This window comes from Salvelinus alpinus, chromosome 6, assembly GCF_045679555.1.
Source record: "Salvelinus alpinus chromosome 6, SLU_Salpinus.1, whole genome shotgun sequence".
In the NCBI taxonomy this organism is placed as follows: Eukaryota; Metazoa; Chordata; class Actinopteri; order Salmoniformes; family Salmonidae; genus Salvelinus; species Salvelinus alpinus.
In genome coordinates, this window is record NC_092091.1 from 6,365,609 (window position 1) to 6,379,442 (window position 13,834).

Genomic DNA, 13,834 nt, shown 5'->3' on the forward strand with positions numbered 1-13,834 from the left:
TCTCTCCCTCTCTCTCTCTCTCTCTCTCTCTCTCTCTCTGTCCCTCTCTCCCTCTGTCGGTCCCTCTCTCTCCCTCTGTCGGTCCCTCTCTCTCCCTCTGTCGGTCCCTCTCTCTCCCTCTGTCGGTCCCTCTCTCTCCCTCTGTCGGTCCCTCTCTCTCTCTCTGTCCGTCCCTCTCTCTCCCTCTGTCCGTCCCTCTCTCTCCCTCTGTCGGTCCCTCTCTCTCCCTCTGTCGGTCCCTCTCTCTCCCTCTGTCGGTCCCTCTCTCTCCCTCTGTCGGTCCCTCTCTCTCTCTCTGTCGGTCCCTCTCTCTCCCTCTGTCGGTCCCTCTGTCTCTCTCCCTCTGTCGGTCCCTCTGTCTCTCTCCCTCTGTCGGTCCCTCTGTCTCTCTCCCTCTGTCGGTCCCTCTGTCTCTCTCCCTCTGTCGGTCCCTCTGTCTCTCTCTCTCCCTCTGTCGGTCCCTCTCTCTCTCCCTCTGTCGGTCCCTCTCTCTCCCTCTGTCGGTCTCTCTCTCCCTCTGTCGGTCTCTGTCTCTGTCGGTCCCTCTCTCTCTGTCTCTGTCGGTCCCTCTCTCTCCCTCTGTCGGTCCCTCTCTCTCCCTCTGTCGGTCCCTCTCTCTCCCTCTGTCTGTCCCTCTCTCTCCCTCTGTCTGTCCCTCTCTCTCCCTCTTTCTGTCCCTCTCTCTCCCTCTTTCGGTCCCTCTCTCTCCCTCTGTCGGTCCCTCTCTCTCCCTCTGTCGGTCCCTCTCTCTCCCTCTGTCGGTCCCTCTCTCTCCCTCTGTCGGTCCCTCTCTCTCCCTCTGTCGGTCCCTCTCTCTCCCTCTGTCGGTCCCTCTCTCTCCCTCTGTCCGTCCCTCTCTCTCCCTCTGTCCGTCCCTCTCTCTCCCTCTGTCCGTCCCTCTCTCTCCCTCTGTTGTCCCTCTCTCTCCCTCTGTTGTCCCTCTCTCTCCCTCTGTTGTCCCTCTCTCTCCCTCTGTTGTCCCTCTCTCTCCCTCTGTTGTCCCTCTCTCTCCCTCTGTTGTCCCTCTCTCTCCCTCTGTTGTCCCTCTCTCTCCCTCTGTTGTCCCTCTCTCTCCCTCTGTTGTCCCTCTCTCTCCCTCTGTTGTCCCTCTCTCCCTCTGTCTCTGTCCATCTCTGTCCCTCCCCCTCGTTGTCCTTCTCTGTCCCTCTCTCTCTCTGTCCCTCTCTCTCTCTCTGTCCCTCTCTCTCTCTGTCCCTCTCTCTCTCTGTCCCCCTCTCTCTCTCTGTCCCTCTCTATGTACCTTTCTCTCTGTCTCTCTCTCTCTGTCCCTCTCTCTCTCTCTGTCCCCCTCTCTCTCTCTGTCCCTCTCTATGTACCTGTCTCTCTGTCTCTCTCTCTCTCTCTCTCTCTCTCTCTCTCTCTCTCTCTCTCTCTCTGTTCCTCTCTCTCTCTCCCTCTGTCCCTCTCTCTCTGTCTGACTCTGTCCCTCTGTCTCTTTATCTCTGTCTCTCTTTCCCCTACCTCTGTCCGTCTTTGTCCGTCTCTGTTCCCCTCTCTCTCTCTGTCCCTCTCTCTGTCTGTCTCCTCTCTCTCTCTCTCTCTCTGTCCCTCTCTCTCTTTCTCTCTCTCTCTCTCTCTCTCTGTCCCTCCCTCTCTCTCTCTCTCCCTCTGTCTCTCTCTCTCTGTCCCTCCCTCTCTCTCTCTCTCTCTCTCTCTCTCTCTCTCTCTCTCTCTGTCCCTCTCTGTCCCTCCCTCTCTCTCTCCTCTCCCTCTCTCTCTCTCTCTCTCTCTCTCTCTCTCTCTCTCTCTCTCTCTCTCTCTCTCCAGAGTTATCAGTCTCTCTCCAGTATCAGTGTATCTTCAGACTTACCCAGCATCGTTGTCCGTCCTCTTCAGTACTTTGGAGATGTGAGTAAGACTGTGTCTGAACTGAGAGAGAAACTAGAAGACTTCCTTAAAGGAGAATGGACCAAGATCTCCACTACAGGTGTGTTGAAAACAATAAGAACATCAACTTTAGACCATTGAAAGTTCCCTACTAGTCATATACATGTGGAATATGGTCTGATGATAACATTCCCTCTCTCTGTCAATGTGTTTGTGTGTCTGTAGTGAATATAGTGGATGTTGTACTGCCTCCAGAGCCCAAGACCAGAGAACAGTTGTTACAATGTGAGTCTCTTTATTGTGAAGTAACTAACAGTCTCTTTTTACTGACACTCCTAACAATCCCTCGAGAAATATATAGCAATAGTAGATCTAATCAAAGACTGGGTATCTATCTGAGTCCTCATATTTCTCTGATTTGATCTCTGCTGTGCTCTAATCAAAGACAGGGTAGATACAGTATCTGACTTAACTTATTGTTCTGACTCCCCTCATTGGTCTCTGCTCTGCTCTTCTCCCAGATTCCTGTCAGCTCACACTGGACCCAAACACAGCACACACACCTCTCTCTGTCTAAAGGGAACAGAAAGGTGAAACGTACAGGCCAAGTCCAACCATATCCTGACCATCCAGACAGATTCACCACCTACTGTCAGGTTCTGTGTAGAGAGGGTCTGTCTGGACGCTGTTACTGGGAGGTGGAGTGGACTGGTAATGTTGTTACAGCAGTCTCATATAAAGACATCAGCAGAACAGAGGAATATGGTGTATTTGGATACAATAACAAGTCCTGGAGTTTACAGTACTATAGTGGTGATTATTATTTCATACACAATAATGTTGAGACTAAAGTATCAGGCCCTCAGTCCTCCAGAGTAGGAGTGTACCTGGATCACAAGGCAGGTACTCTGTCCTTCTACAGTGTCTCTGACACAATGACCCTCCTCCACAGAGTCCAGACCACATTCACTCAGCCCCTCTATCCTGGGTTTTATCTCTCTGGTACTGCTGAGCTGGTTAAACTGTAGTAGGGTCCACATAGATACTAGTCATGCTGGTGTAGTCTATAGCTGAGCTGGTTAAACTGTAGTAGGGTCCACATAGATACTAGTCATGCTGGTGTAGTCTATAGCTGAGCTGGTTAAACTGTAGTAGGGTCCACATAGATACTAGTCATGCTGGTGTAGTCTATAGCTGAGCTGGTTAAACTGTAGTAGGGTCCACATAGATACTAGTCATGCTGGTGTAGTCTATAGCTGAGCTGGTTAAACTGTAGTAGGGTCCACATAGATACTAGTCATGCTGGTGTAGTCTATAGCTGAGCTGGTTAAACTGTAGTAGGGTCCACATAGATACTAGTCATGCTGGTGTAGTCTATAGCTGAGCTGGTTAAACTGTAGTAGGGTCCACATAGATACTAGTCATGCTGGTGTAGTCTATAGCTGAGCTGGTTCACTTACTTTCTACTAAACTATATGGACTGGTTTCCCAGACACAGATTAATCCTAGTCCTGGACTAAAAAGTATGTTCAATGTAGATGTCCAGGAAACCGTCCCTAAATGTGTCATCTTTCATCCTCCCATACTGCTCAGTCCAGCAACATTAAACCTGTCCAGCAGGTGGTGCTATTGACCAAACAATAAAACCAGCAGATATCTTGACTTGCCACTCAGTATATCAGTAATGTTCAGAATAGTACTTTAATATCATTGGAGATTGATGGTCTTTTTAATCCACTATCCAGAGTCAGGAACAGATGAAGTTAGGTCTGCTACTGTTCAGTGATTAAATATGATTTATGGTGATGGGAAATAATAAAAAACACTAAACTTCATCTAGTAATAGTTTTCCTTTGTTATTTATTCCAAGGTGTGTCTTTAACTTGTAAATGTATTGTGTGGAGGTGAGCTAGTGGTGTGGCTGATAGAAGAGAATGAAAAGGGAGGAGGGGAGGAAGAGGGGAGGAGTGAAGGGCTGTTCAAGAAACCAGATGAGGAAGAGGAAGATGTTCAGGGGAATTACTGTCTCTGTTCCAAATGGTTCCCTATTCCCTACGTAGTGCACTACGGTGCTTCTGACCAGTAGTGTTCTACGTAGGGAATAGGGTGTAGATTTATTACAATATCATGCTTTAGTGTTTGGCACAACAATATATTAGATCTCCACCCCCCCACTTCCTGTCTGTCATCTCCAGTTCTGTTAAGACTTCCTCTCATTGAACTGGGCCTCATTCTAAATGGTCACTTTGTATTGATAGTCCATACTGGGCTTTACTATGGTTCTACATACAGTACCTGTATTGATAGTCCATACTGGTCTTTACTATGGTTCTACATACAGTACCTGTATTGATAGTCCATACTGGTCTTTACTATGGTTCTAAATACAGTATCTGTATTGATAGTCCATACTGGACTTTACTATGGTTCTACATACAGTACCTGTATTGATAGTCCATACTGGACTTTACTATGGTTCTACATACAGTACCTGTATTGATAGTCCATACTGGTCTTTACTATGGTTCTAAATACAGTATCTGTATTGATAGTCCATACTGGACTTTACTATGGTTCTACATACAGTATCTGTATTGATAGTCCATACTGGGCTTTACTATGGTTCTACATACAGTACCTGTATTGATAGTCCATACTGGACTTTACTATGGTTCTACATACAGTACCTGTATTGATAGTCCATACTGGTCTTTACTATGGTTCTACATACAGTATCTGTATTGATAGTCCAGACTGGGCTTTACTATGGTTCAACATACAGTACCTGTATTGATAGTCCATACTGGTCTTTACTATGGTTCTACATACAGTACCTGTATTGATAGTCCATACTGGTCTTTACTATGGTTCTACATACAGTACCTGTATTGATGTTTTATTATAGTTTTTATTTTACCTTTATTTAACACAACATTAAACAACACTATAAACACACATACAGAACAACAATTACATATTACATTAAAAACACAAACATCTTGACTAAAAACAGCTGGCCTAAAAACAATTACAATCTTCTATGATATATACATCGATCAAGTGTTTAAACTCCACCAACGAAACTAGATCATCACATTTTAAAATGTTCAGGAGAGAATTCCAGGACCACGGAGCTGAGTAACTAAAACTATTTCTACCATGACCTGTTATAATGTTTGGTTCTGTTAGAAGCAAATCAGAATGAGACTGTAATTGATATTTATTTACTGACCTGACTGAAAAAGAACAGAGATATAATGTCATTGTACCCAACATGGCCTTATAAATCAGTGTATACCAGTGTTTAAGACTACTCAAGGTCAATGACGACCAGCCAACAGCGCTGTAGAGATCACAATGATGTGTTAGAAGTTTCTGATTTGTAATGAACCTGAGGGCTGCATGATACACTGAATCAAGTGCTCTCAGGGTAGTGGCTGAGGGCTGCATGATACACTGAATCAAGGGGTCTCAGGGTCGTGGCTGAGGGCTGCATGATACACTGAATCAGGTGCTCTCAGGGTAGTGGCTGAGGGCTGCATGATACACTGAATCAAGTGCTCTCAGGGTAGTGGCTGAGGGCTGCATGATACACTGAATCAAGTGCTCTCAGGGTAGTGGCTGAGGGCTGCATGATACACTGAATCAAGTGCTCTCAGGGTAGTGGCTGAGGGCTGCATGATACACTGAATCAAGTGCTCTCAGGGTAGTGGCTGAGGGCTGCATGATACACTGAATCAAGTGCTCTCAGGGTAGTGGCTGAGGGCTGCATGATACACTGAATCAGGTGCTCTCAGGGTAGTGGCTGAGGGCTGCATGATACACTGAATCAAGTGCTCTCAGGGTAGTGGCTGAGGGCTGCATGATACACTGAATCAAGTGCTCTCAGGGTAGTGGCTGAGGGCTGCATGATACACTGAATCAAGTGCTCTCAGGGTAGTGGCTGAGGGCTGCATGATACACTGAATCAAGTGCTCTCAGGGTAGTGGCTGAGGGCTGCATGATACACTGAATCAAGTGCTCTCAGGGTAGTGGCTGAGGGCTGCATGATACACTGAATCAAGTGCTCTCAGGGTAGTGGCTGAGGGCTGCATGATACACTGAATCAAGTGCTCTCAGGGTAGTGGTTGAGGGCTGCATGATACACTGAATCAAGTGCTCTCAGGGTAGTGGCTGAGGGCTGCATGATACACTGAATCAAGTGCTCTCAGGGTAGTGGCTGAGGGCTGCATGATACACTGAATCAAGTGCTCTCAGGGTCGTGGTTGAGGCCTGCATATATATAACATCACTAAAATCTAAAACCGGCAGTAATGTACATCGTACCAGCTCCTTCCTGGCCTCCAGAGAAAAACAAGCCTTATGCCGGTAATAAAAACCTATTTTCAGCTTGAGCTTCCTTATCAAGTTCTCTACATGAACAGTGAAGCTCAGCTTGTCATCAACCCACACACCCAAATATAGGTACACTTTGACTTGCTCTATAGTATGTCCAGACAATGTAGCAATGACATGATTAGTAACATGCCTGGTATATGAAATTCAGAATCAGCTTCAAATCATACAGATTCTGTTGTATGATGTTAAATGCTCTTTGGGCATTTTCAAAAGCTAAGGATAAACTACTAAAGATAAACTACTAAAGATAAACTACTACCACTTGAATAAAGAACAGTATCATCTGCATATAAATGAACATCCGCTGTTTCATTAAGATCCCCAATGTTGTTGATATACAAAAGGAACAACAGTGGGCCCAAAATAGAACCTTGCGGAACACCTGAGCACCCCTCTATGGACTCAGATTTACAACCATCCACAATTACACATTGTGTATGATTTGATAGGTCATTTATAAACCAGTCTAGATCATGACCTGTAATTCCACAACATTTTAACCTTTGCACTAACACAGCATGGTCCACGGTGTCAAAAGCCTTCGACAAATCAATAAAGACAGACACACTTGTTGTCAAGAGCACAGTGGATGTCATTTAAAACCTTCAATGTTGCTGAAACAGTGCTGTGGCCAGACCTAAAGCCTGACTGCATCCATTTAAGATGTTGTTTTCTTGGAGGCCTTCAGCTCCCTACTAACTAAGGACTCAAGTACCTTTGACAGTATAGACGATGTTGATATGGGTCGATAGTTGTCAAGTAGCGAAGGATCTCCACCTTTCAGGAGAGGCAGTACAGACGATGTTGATATGGGTCGATAGTTGTCAAGTAGCGAAGGATCTCCACCTTTCAGGAGAGGCAGTACAGACGATGTTGATATGGGTCGATAGTTGTCAAGTAGCGAAGGATCTCCACCTTTCAGGAGAGGCAGTACAGACGATGTTGATATGGGTCGATAGTTGTCAAGTAGCGAAGGATCTCCACCTTTCAGGAGAGGCAGTACAGACGATGTTGATATGGGTCGATAGTTGTCAAGTAGCGAAGGATCTCCACCTTTCAGGAGAGGCAGTACAGACGATGTTGATATGGGTCGATAGTTGTCAAGTAGCGAAGGATCTCCACCTTTCAGGAGAGGCTGTACAGACGATGTTGATATGGGTCGATAGTTGTCAAGTAGTGAAGGATCTCCACCTTTCAGGAGAGGCAGTACAGACGATGTTGATATGGGTCGATAGTTGTCAAGTAGCGAAGGATCTCCACCTTTCAGGAGAGGCAGTACAAAAGCAGATTTACATAACTTGGGGATTTCCTTCACGTCAAGCGTGAGGTTAGAAATATAGGGGAGAGCAATGATGTCAGCAGCCAGGTGTAGGAAGCGGGGGTCTAGTTCATCAGGGACAGGGGATTTTGTTCTATCAATTTATTTCAGGGCTTTACACAATTCTGAAACAGAGAAGGATGAGAAGGAGAACCTGGTGAAGGAGTGTACAGGGGTGTCAGGGATGAGAAGGAGAACCTGGTGAAGGAGTGCACAGGGGTCTCAGGTAAATTCACAGGGGGGGTTTAACATTTTTAAATAAACTTCCTGCATCTATAAAATGCTGATTCAAGGCTTTCAGAATGGAGCTTCTCTCAGTTACAACCCGAGTGTCGACCAACAATAGTTTGGGAAGCTGTGAATCTTGTGTTCACTCCAAACCTTTCACTACTTGTCAAAATGTGGAGGGATTATTTAAATGATCTGAAGTAGATTTCAGGGAGTGGTCTGCTTTCACTTTTCAGATCATAATGATCTGAAGTAGATTTCAGGTAGTGGTCTGCTTTCACTTTTCAGATCATAATGATCTGTAGTAGATTTCAGGTAGTGGTCTGCTTTCACTTTTCAGATCATAATGATCTGTAGTAGATTTCAGGTAGTGGTCTGCTTTCACTTTTCAGATCATAATGATCTGTAGTAGATTTCAGGTAGTGGTCTGCTTTCACTTTTCAGATCATAATTGTCTGTAGTAGATTTCAGGTAGTGGTCTGCTTTCACTTTTCAGATCATAATGATCTGAGGTAGATTTCAGGTAGTGGTCTGCTTTCACTTTTCAGATCATAATGATCTGTAGTAGATTTCAGGGAGTGGTCTGCTTTCACTTTTCAGATCATAATGATCTGTAGTAGATTTCAGGTAGTGGTCTGCTTTCACTTTTCAGATCATAATGATCTGAGGTAGATTTCAGGGAGTGGTCTGCTTTCACTTTTCAGATCATAATGATCTGAGGTAGATTTCAGGGAGTGGTCTGCTTTCACTTTTCAGATCATAATGATCTGAGGTAGATTTCAGGGAGTGGTCTGCTTTCACTTTTCAGATCATAATGATCTGTAGTAGATTTCAGGTAGTGGTCTGCTTTCACTTTTCAGATCATAATGATCTGAGGTAGATTTCAGGGAATGGTCTGCTTTCACTTTTCAGATCATAATGATCTGTAGTAGATTTCAGGTAGTGGTCTGCTTTCACTTTTCAGATCATAATGATCTGTAGTAGATTTCAGGGATTGGTCTGCTTTCACTTTTCAGATCATAATGATCTGAGGTAGATTTCAGGTAGTGGTCTGCTTTCACTTTTCAGATCATAATGATCTGTAGTAGATTTCAGGTAGTGGTCTGCTTTCACTTTTCAGATCATAATTGTCTGTAGTAGATTTCAGGTAGTGGTCTGCTTTCACTTTTCAGATCATAATGATCTGTAGTAGATTTCAGGGAGTGGTCTGCTTTCACTTTTCAGATCATAATGATCTATAGTAGATTTCAGGTCGTGGTCTGCTTTCACTTTTCAGATCATAATGATCTGTAGTAGATTTCAGGGATTGGTCTGCTTTCACTTTTCAGATCATAGACACACCCATATTTCAAAGACTATTTAAAAGCCATCCAATCATCCGCTGAACCAGAACCCTCTTGCTTTAGCCCACATAGCATTTAGTTCCCTTATGATTTTAGTAAGTTCCTCAGTAAACCAAGGGTTCTCTCTGCCCTTAATCCTGAATGTATTTAAAGGGGCCTATTGCATACATCCTGGAATGCATTGTGGAAGTAAGAAAAGGCTAGTTCAACATCAGGGATTAATTCTATTCCATTCAATGCTGGTTACATCATGTAAAACACCTGGAGTATCAAACAGCTTCCGGTGTCTTTTCGTAATGACACGTGGAGAATGCTCAGGAATTTGACCATCTCTCACACAGGCCTATTGCATAGCACAGTGATCACTTATGTAATTTGCAGAAATACCAGAAACATTAAAATGATGAGGAGAATCGGTTAAGATCAAATCAATCAAAGAGGATTTCAGAGGATCCTTTATATTGAACCTCGTGTTGATAATCTGAGTGAGATTATAGGTTTTGTATAGAATTTAGAGATGATCAGAGCTAGATGTTAACCAGTCCTGATTCAGATCACCCATCAGGACAAACTCAGAGTTGACATGCTGTGATAATCTGAAAATACAATCCAGAGAGACAGCAGGAGCAGATGGTCAATAACAACAAGACACAACAATATTTAACCAGGAGCAGATGGTCAATAACAACAAGACACAACAATATTTAAACAGGAGCAGATGGTCAATAACAACAAGATACAACAATATTTAAACAGTAGCAGATGGTCAATAACAACAAGATACAACAATATTTAACCAGGAGCAGATGGTCAATAACAACAAGACACAACAATATGTAAACAGGAGCAGATGGTCAATAACAACAAGATACAACAATATTTAAACAGGAGCAGATGGTCAATAACAACAAGATACAACAATATTTAACCAGGAGCAGATGGTCAATAACAACAAGATACAACAATATTTAAACAGGAGCAGATGGTCTATAACAACAAGATACAACAATATTTAAACAGGAGCAGATGGTCAATAACAACAAGATACAACAATATTTACACAGGAGCAGATGGTCAATAACAACAAGATACAACAATATTTAAACAGGAGCAGATGGTCAATAACAACAAGATACAACAATATTTACACAGGAGCAGATGGTCAATAACAACAAGATACAACAATATTTAAACAGGAGCAGATGGTCAATAACAACAAGACACAACAATATTTAACCAGGAGCAGATGGTCAATAACAACAAGATACAACCATATTTAAACAGGAGCAGATGGTCAATAACAACAAGATACAACCATATTTAACCAGGAGCAGATGGTCTATAACAACAAGATACAACAATATTTAAACAGGAGCAGATGGTCTATAACAACAAGATACAACAATATTTAAACAGGAGCAGATGGTCTATAACAACAAGATACAACCATATTTAAACAGGAGCAGATGGTCTATAACAACAAGATACAACAATATTTAAACAGGAGCAGATGGTCTATAACAACAAGATACAACAATATTTAAACAGGAGCAGATGGTCTATAACAACAAGATACAACAATATTTAAACAGGAGCAGATGGTCAATAACAACAAGATACAACAATATTTAAACAGGAGCAGATGGTCTGTAACAACAAGATACAACAATATTTAAACAGAGCAGATGGTCAATAACAACAAGATACAACAATATTTAAACAGGAGCAGATGGTCAATAACAACAAGATACAACCATATTTAAACAGGAGCAGATGGTCAATAACAACAAGATACAACAATATTTAAACAGGAGCAGATGGTCAATAACAACAAGATACAACAATATTTAAACAGGAGCAGATGGTCAATAACAACAAGATACAACAATATTTAACCAGGAGCAGATGGTCAATAACAACAAGATACAACAATATTTAAACAGGAGCAGATGGTCAATAACAACAAGATACAACAATATTTAACCAGGAGCAGATGGTCAATAACAACAAGATACAACAATATTTAACCAGGAGCAGATGGTCAATAACAACAAGATACAACAATATTTAACCAGGAGCAGATGGTCAATAACAACAAGATACAACAATATTTAACCAGGAGCAGATGGTCAATAACAACAAGATACAACAATATTTAAACAGGAGCAGATGGTCAGTAACAACAAGATACAACAATATTTAAACAGGAGCAGATGGTCTGTAACAACAAGATACAACAATATTTAAACAGAGCAGATGGTCAGTAACAACAAGATACAACCATATTTAAACAGGAGCAGATGGTCAATAACAACAAGATACAACAATATTTAAACAGGAGCAGATGGTCAATAACAACAAGATACAACAATATTTAACCAGGAGCAGATGGTCAATAACAACAAGATACAACAATATTTAACCAGGAGCAGATGGTCAATAACAACAAGATACAACAATATTTAACCAGGAGCAGATGGTCAATAACAACAAGATACAACAATATTTAACCAGGAGCAGATGGTCAATAACAACAAGATACAACAATATTTAACCAGGAGCAGATGGTCAATAACAACAAGATACAACAATATTTAAACAGTAGTAGATGGTCAATAACAACAAGATACAACAATATTTAAACAGGAGCAGATGGTCAATAACAACAAGATACAACAATATTTAACCAGGAGCAGATGGTCAATAACAACAAGATACAACAATATTTAAACAGTAGCAGATGGTCAATAACAACAAGATACAACAATATTTAAACAGTAGCAGATGGTCAATAACAACAAGATACAACAATATTTAAACAGGAGCAGATGGTCAATAACAACAAGATACAACAATATTTAAACAGGAGCAGATGGTCAATAACAACAAGATACAACAATATTTAAACAGGAGCAGATGGTCAATAACAACAAGATACAACAATATTTAAACAGGAGCAGATGGTCTATAACAACAAGACACAACAATATTTAAACAGGAGCAGATGGTCTATAACAACAAGACACAACAATATTTAAACAGGAGCAGATGGTCAATAACAACAAGATACAACAATATTTAAACAGGAGCAGATGGTCAATAACAACAAGATACAACAATATTTAACCAGGAGCAGATGGTCAATAACAACAAGATACAACAATATTTAAACAGGAGCAGATGGTCAATAACAACAAGATACAACAATATTTAAACAGGAGCAGATGGTCAATAACAACAAGATACAACAATATTTAAACAGTAGCAGATGGTCAATAACAACAAGATACAACAATATTTAAACAGGAGCAGATGGTCAATAACAACAAGATACAACAATATTTAAACAGGAGCAGATGGTCAATAACAACAAGATACAACCATATTTAAACAGGAGCAGATGGTCAATAACAACAAGATACAACCATATTTAAACAGGAGCAGATGGTCAATAACAACAAGATACAACCATATTTAAACAGGAGCAGATGGTCAATAACAACAAGATACAACCATATTTAAACAGGAGCAGATGGTCAATAACAACAAGATACAACCATATTTAAACAGGTGCAGATGGTCAATAACAACAAGATACAACCATATTTAACCAGGAGCAGATGGTCAATAACAACAAGATACAACAATATTTAAACAGGAGCAGATGGTCAATAACAACAAGACACAACAATATTTAACCAGGAGCAGATGGTCAATAACAACAAGATACAACCATATTTAAACAGGGGCCTGTTGCACAAAACTAGGATAAGGGATTAAGCCAGGATATCTTGGTGATCCTGGCTCAATTGATCCGTAATCCGGTTGCACTAAAGATGGATAGGGGGCAGGAGGATATGTTATGGTATAAATTACCATGGAGATTTATTCTGTGGAGCTAGCCTGCTCCAGACCAGGCTAAATTCCAGGATCTATTTAATCTCATCCCTAATGTCAGTCAGCAGTCACCACAAATGGAAACCAATAGTTATTTCACTGCTCACTATACATTGTTATCACATATAACTAGACCCACTGTTATTATTTAAACGTTTGTGATCATTAATTTCAATGATTTTGGATAAAAAATGATTTTTAGATGATGTTGCTATCATTAGATAATTTACAGTTTCCCATAGACTATAAGGCTATATATAAAATGATAGAATATTAGGGCCACAGAGGGGAAAAAAACACAAGTCATAATATTGTAACCAGTTGTTTTAAAGGAGGACAGTTGTTAAAATGACAGATGTGGGGCATTTCGTGAAATTGTACTTCAGTATGGTTTCATAAACAAAGACATGCTGATGTGCCAGAATATTAAGTATCACATTGTCATAAGTATCAAAACTGTAAAAACAATATGTAGCTTTTCTGCAGAAAGAACCAGCCTCATAAATGTATGACTTTATCCTTTTTCTTCAGTGTGGCCCTAGTACTCTGTCATATAAACAAATACACATTCCATATGAATATAAAAACACAATGTGTAACATTATGTTCCTTTATTGAATAAGGACAAAACAAAGCAGGTAAACCATCAGCTCCTTTCGAAACTGAAGTCACAGTGACTCTACAAGATGGAAAGCACAGAATCCAAGCATATTATACAAAATGATACATACACATTCAAAGGTCTGTATATAACACACCCTGCATGTCTGCACACTAAAATAAATGCAGTACAAATCCATAC

General features: G+C 41.3%; 1 protein-coding gene across 2 annotated transcripts in view; it reads left to right on the plus strand.

The window, feature by feature from the left end:
- LOC139577493 (E3 ubiquitin/ISG15 ligase TRIM25-like) overlaps positions 1–13,834 on the plus strand; it is a 54,487-nt gene that overhangs the window by 7,939 nt on the left and 32,714 nt on the right. The window contains exons 4-6 of one of the 2 annotated variants that reach the window (XM_071404511.1): positions 1,789–1,948; positions 2,074–2,133; positions 2,370–2,557. In XM_071404511.1, the coding sequence (XP_071260612.1) occupies positions 1,789–1,948; positions 2,074–2,133; positions 2,370–2,425 (276 nt within the window). In that variant the 3' untranslated portion in view covers positions 2,426–2,557. Of the gene's footprint in view, positions 1–1,788; positions 1,949–2,073; positions 2,134–2,369; positions 2,558–13,834 lie in introns of those variants that run through there. The other variant, XM_071404510.1, reaches the window with a different exon arrangement.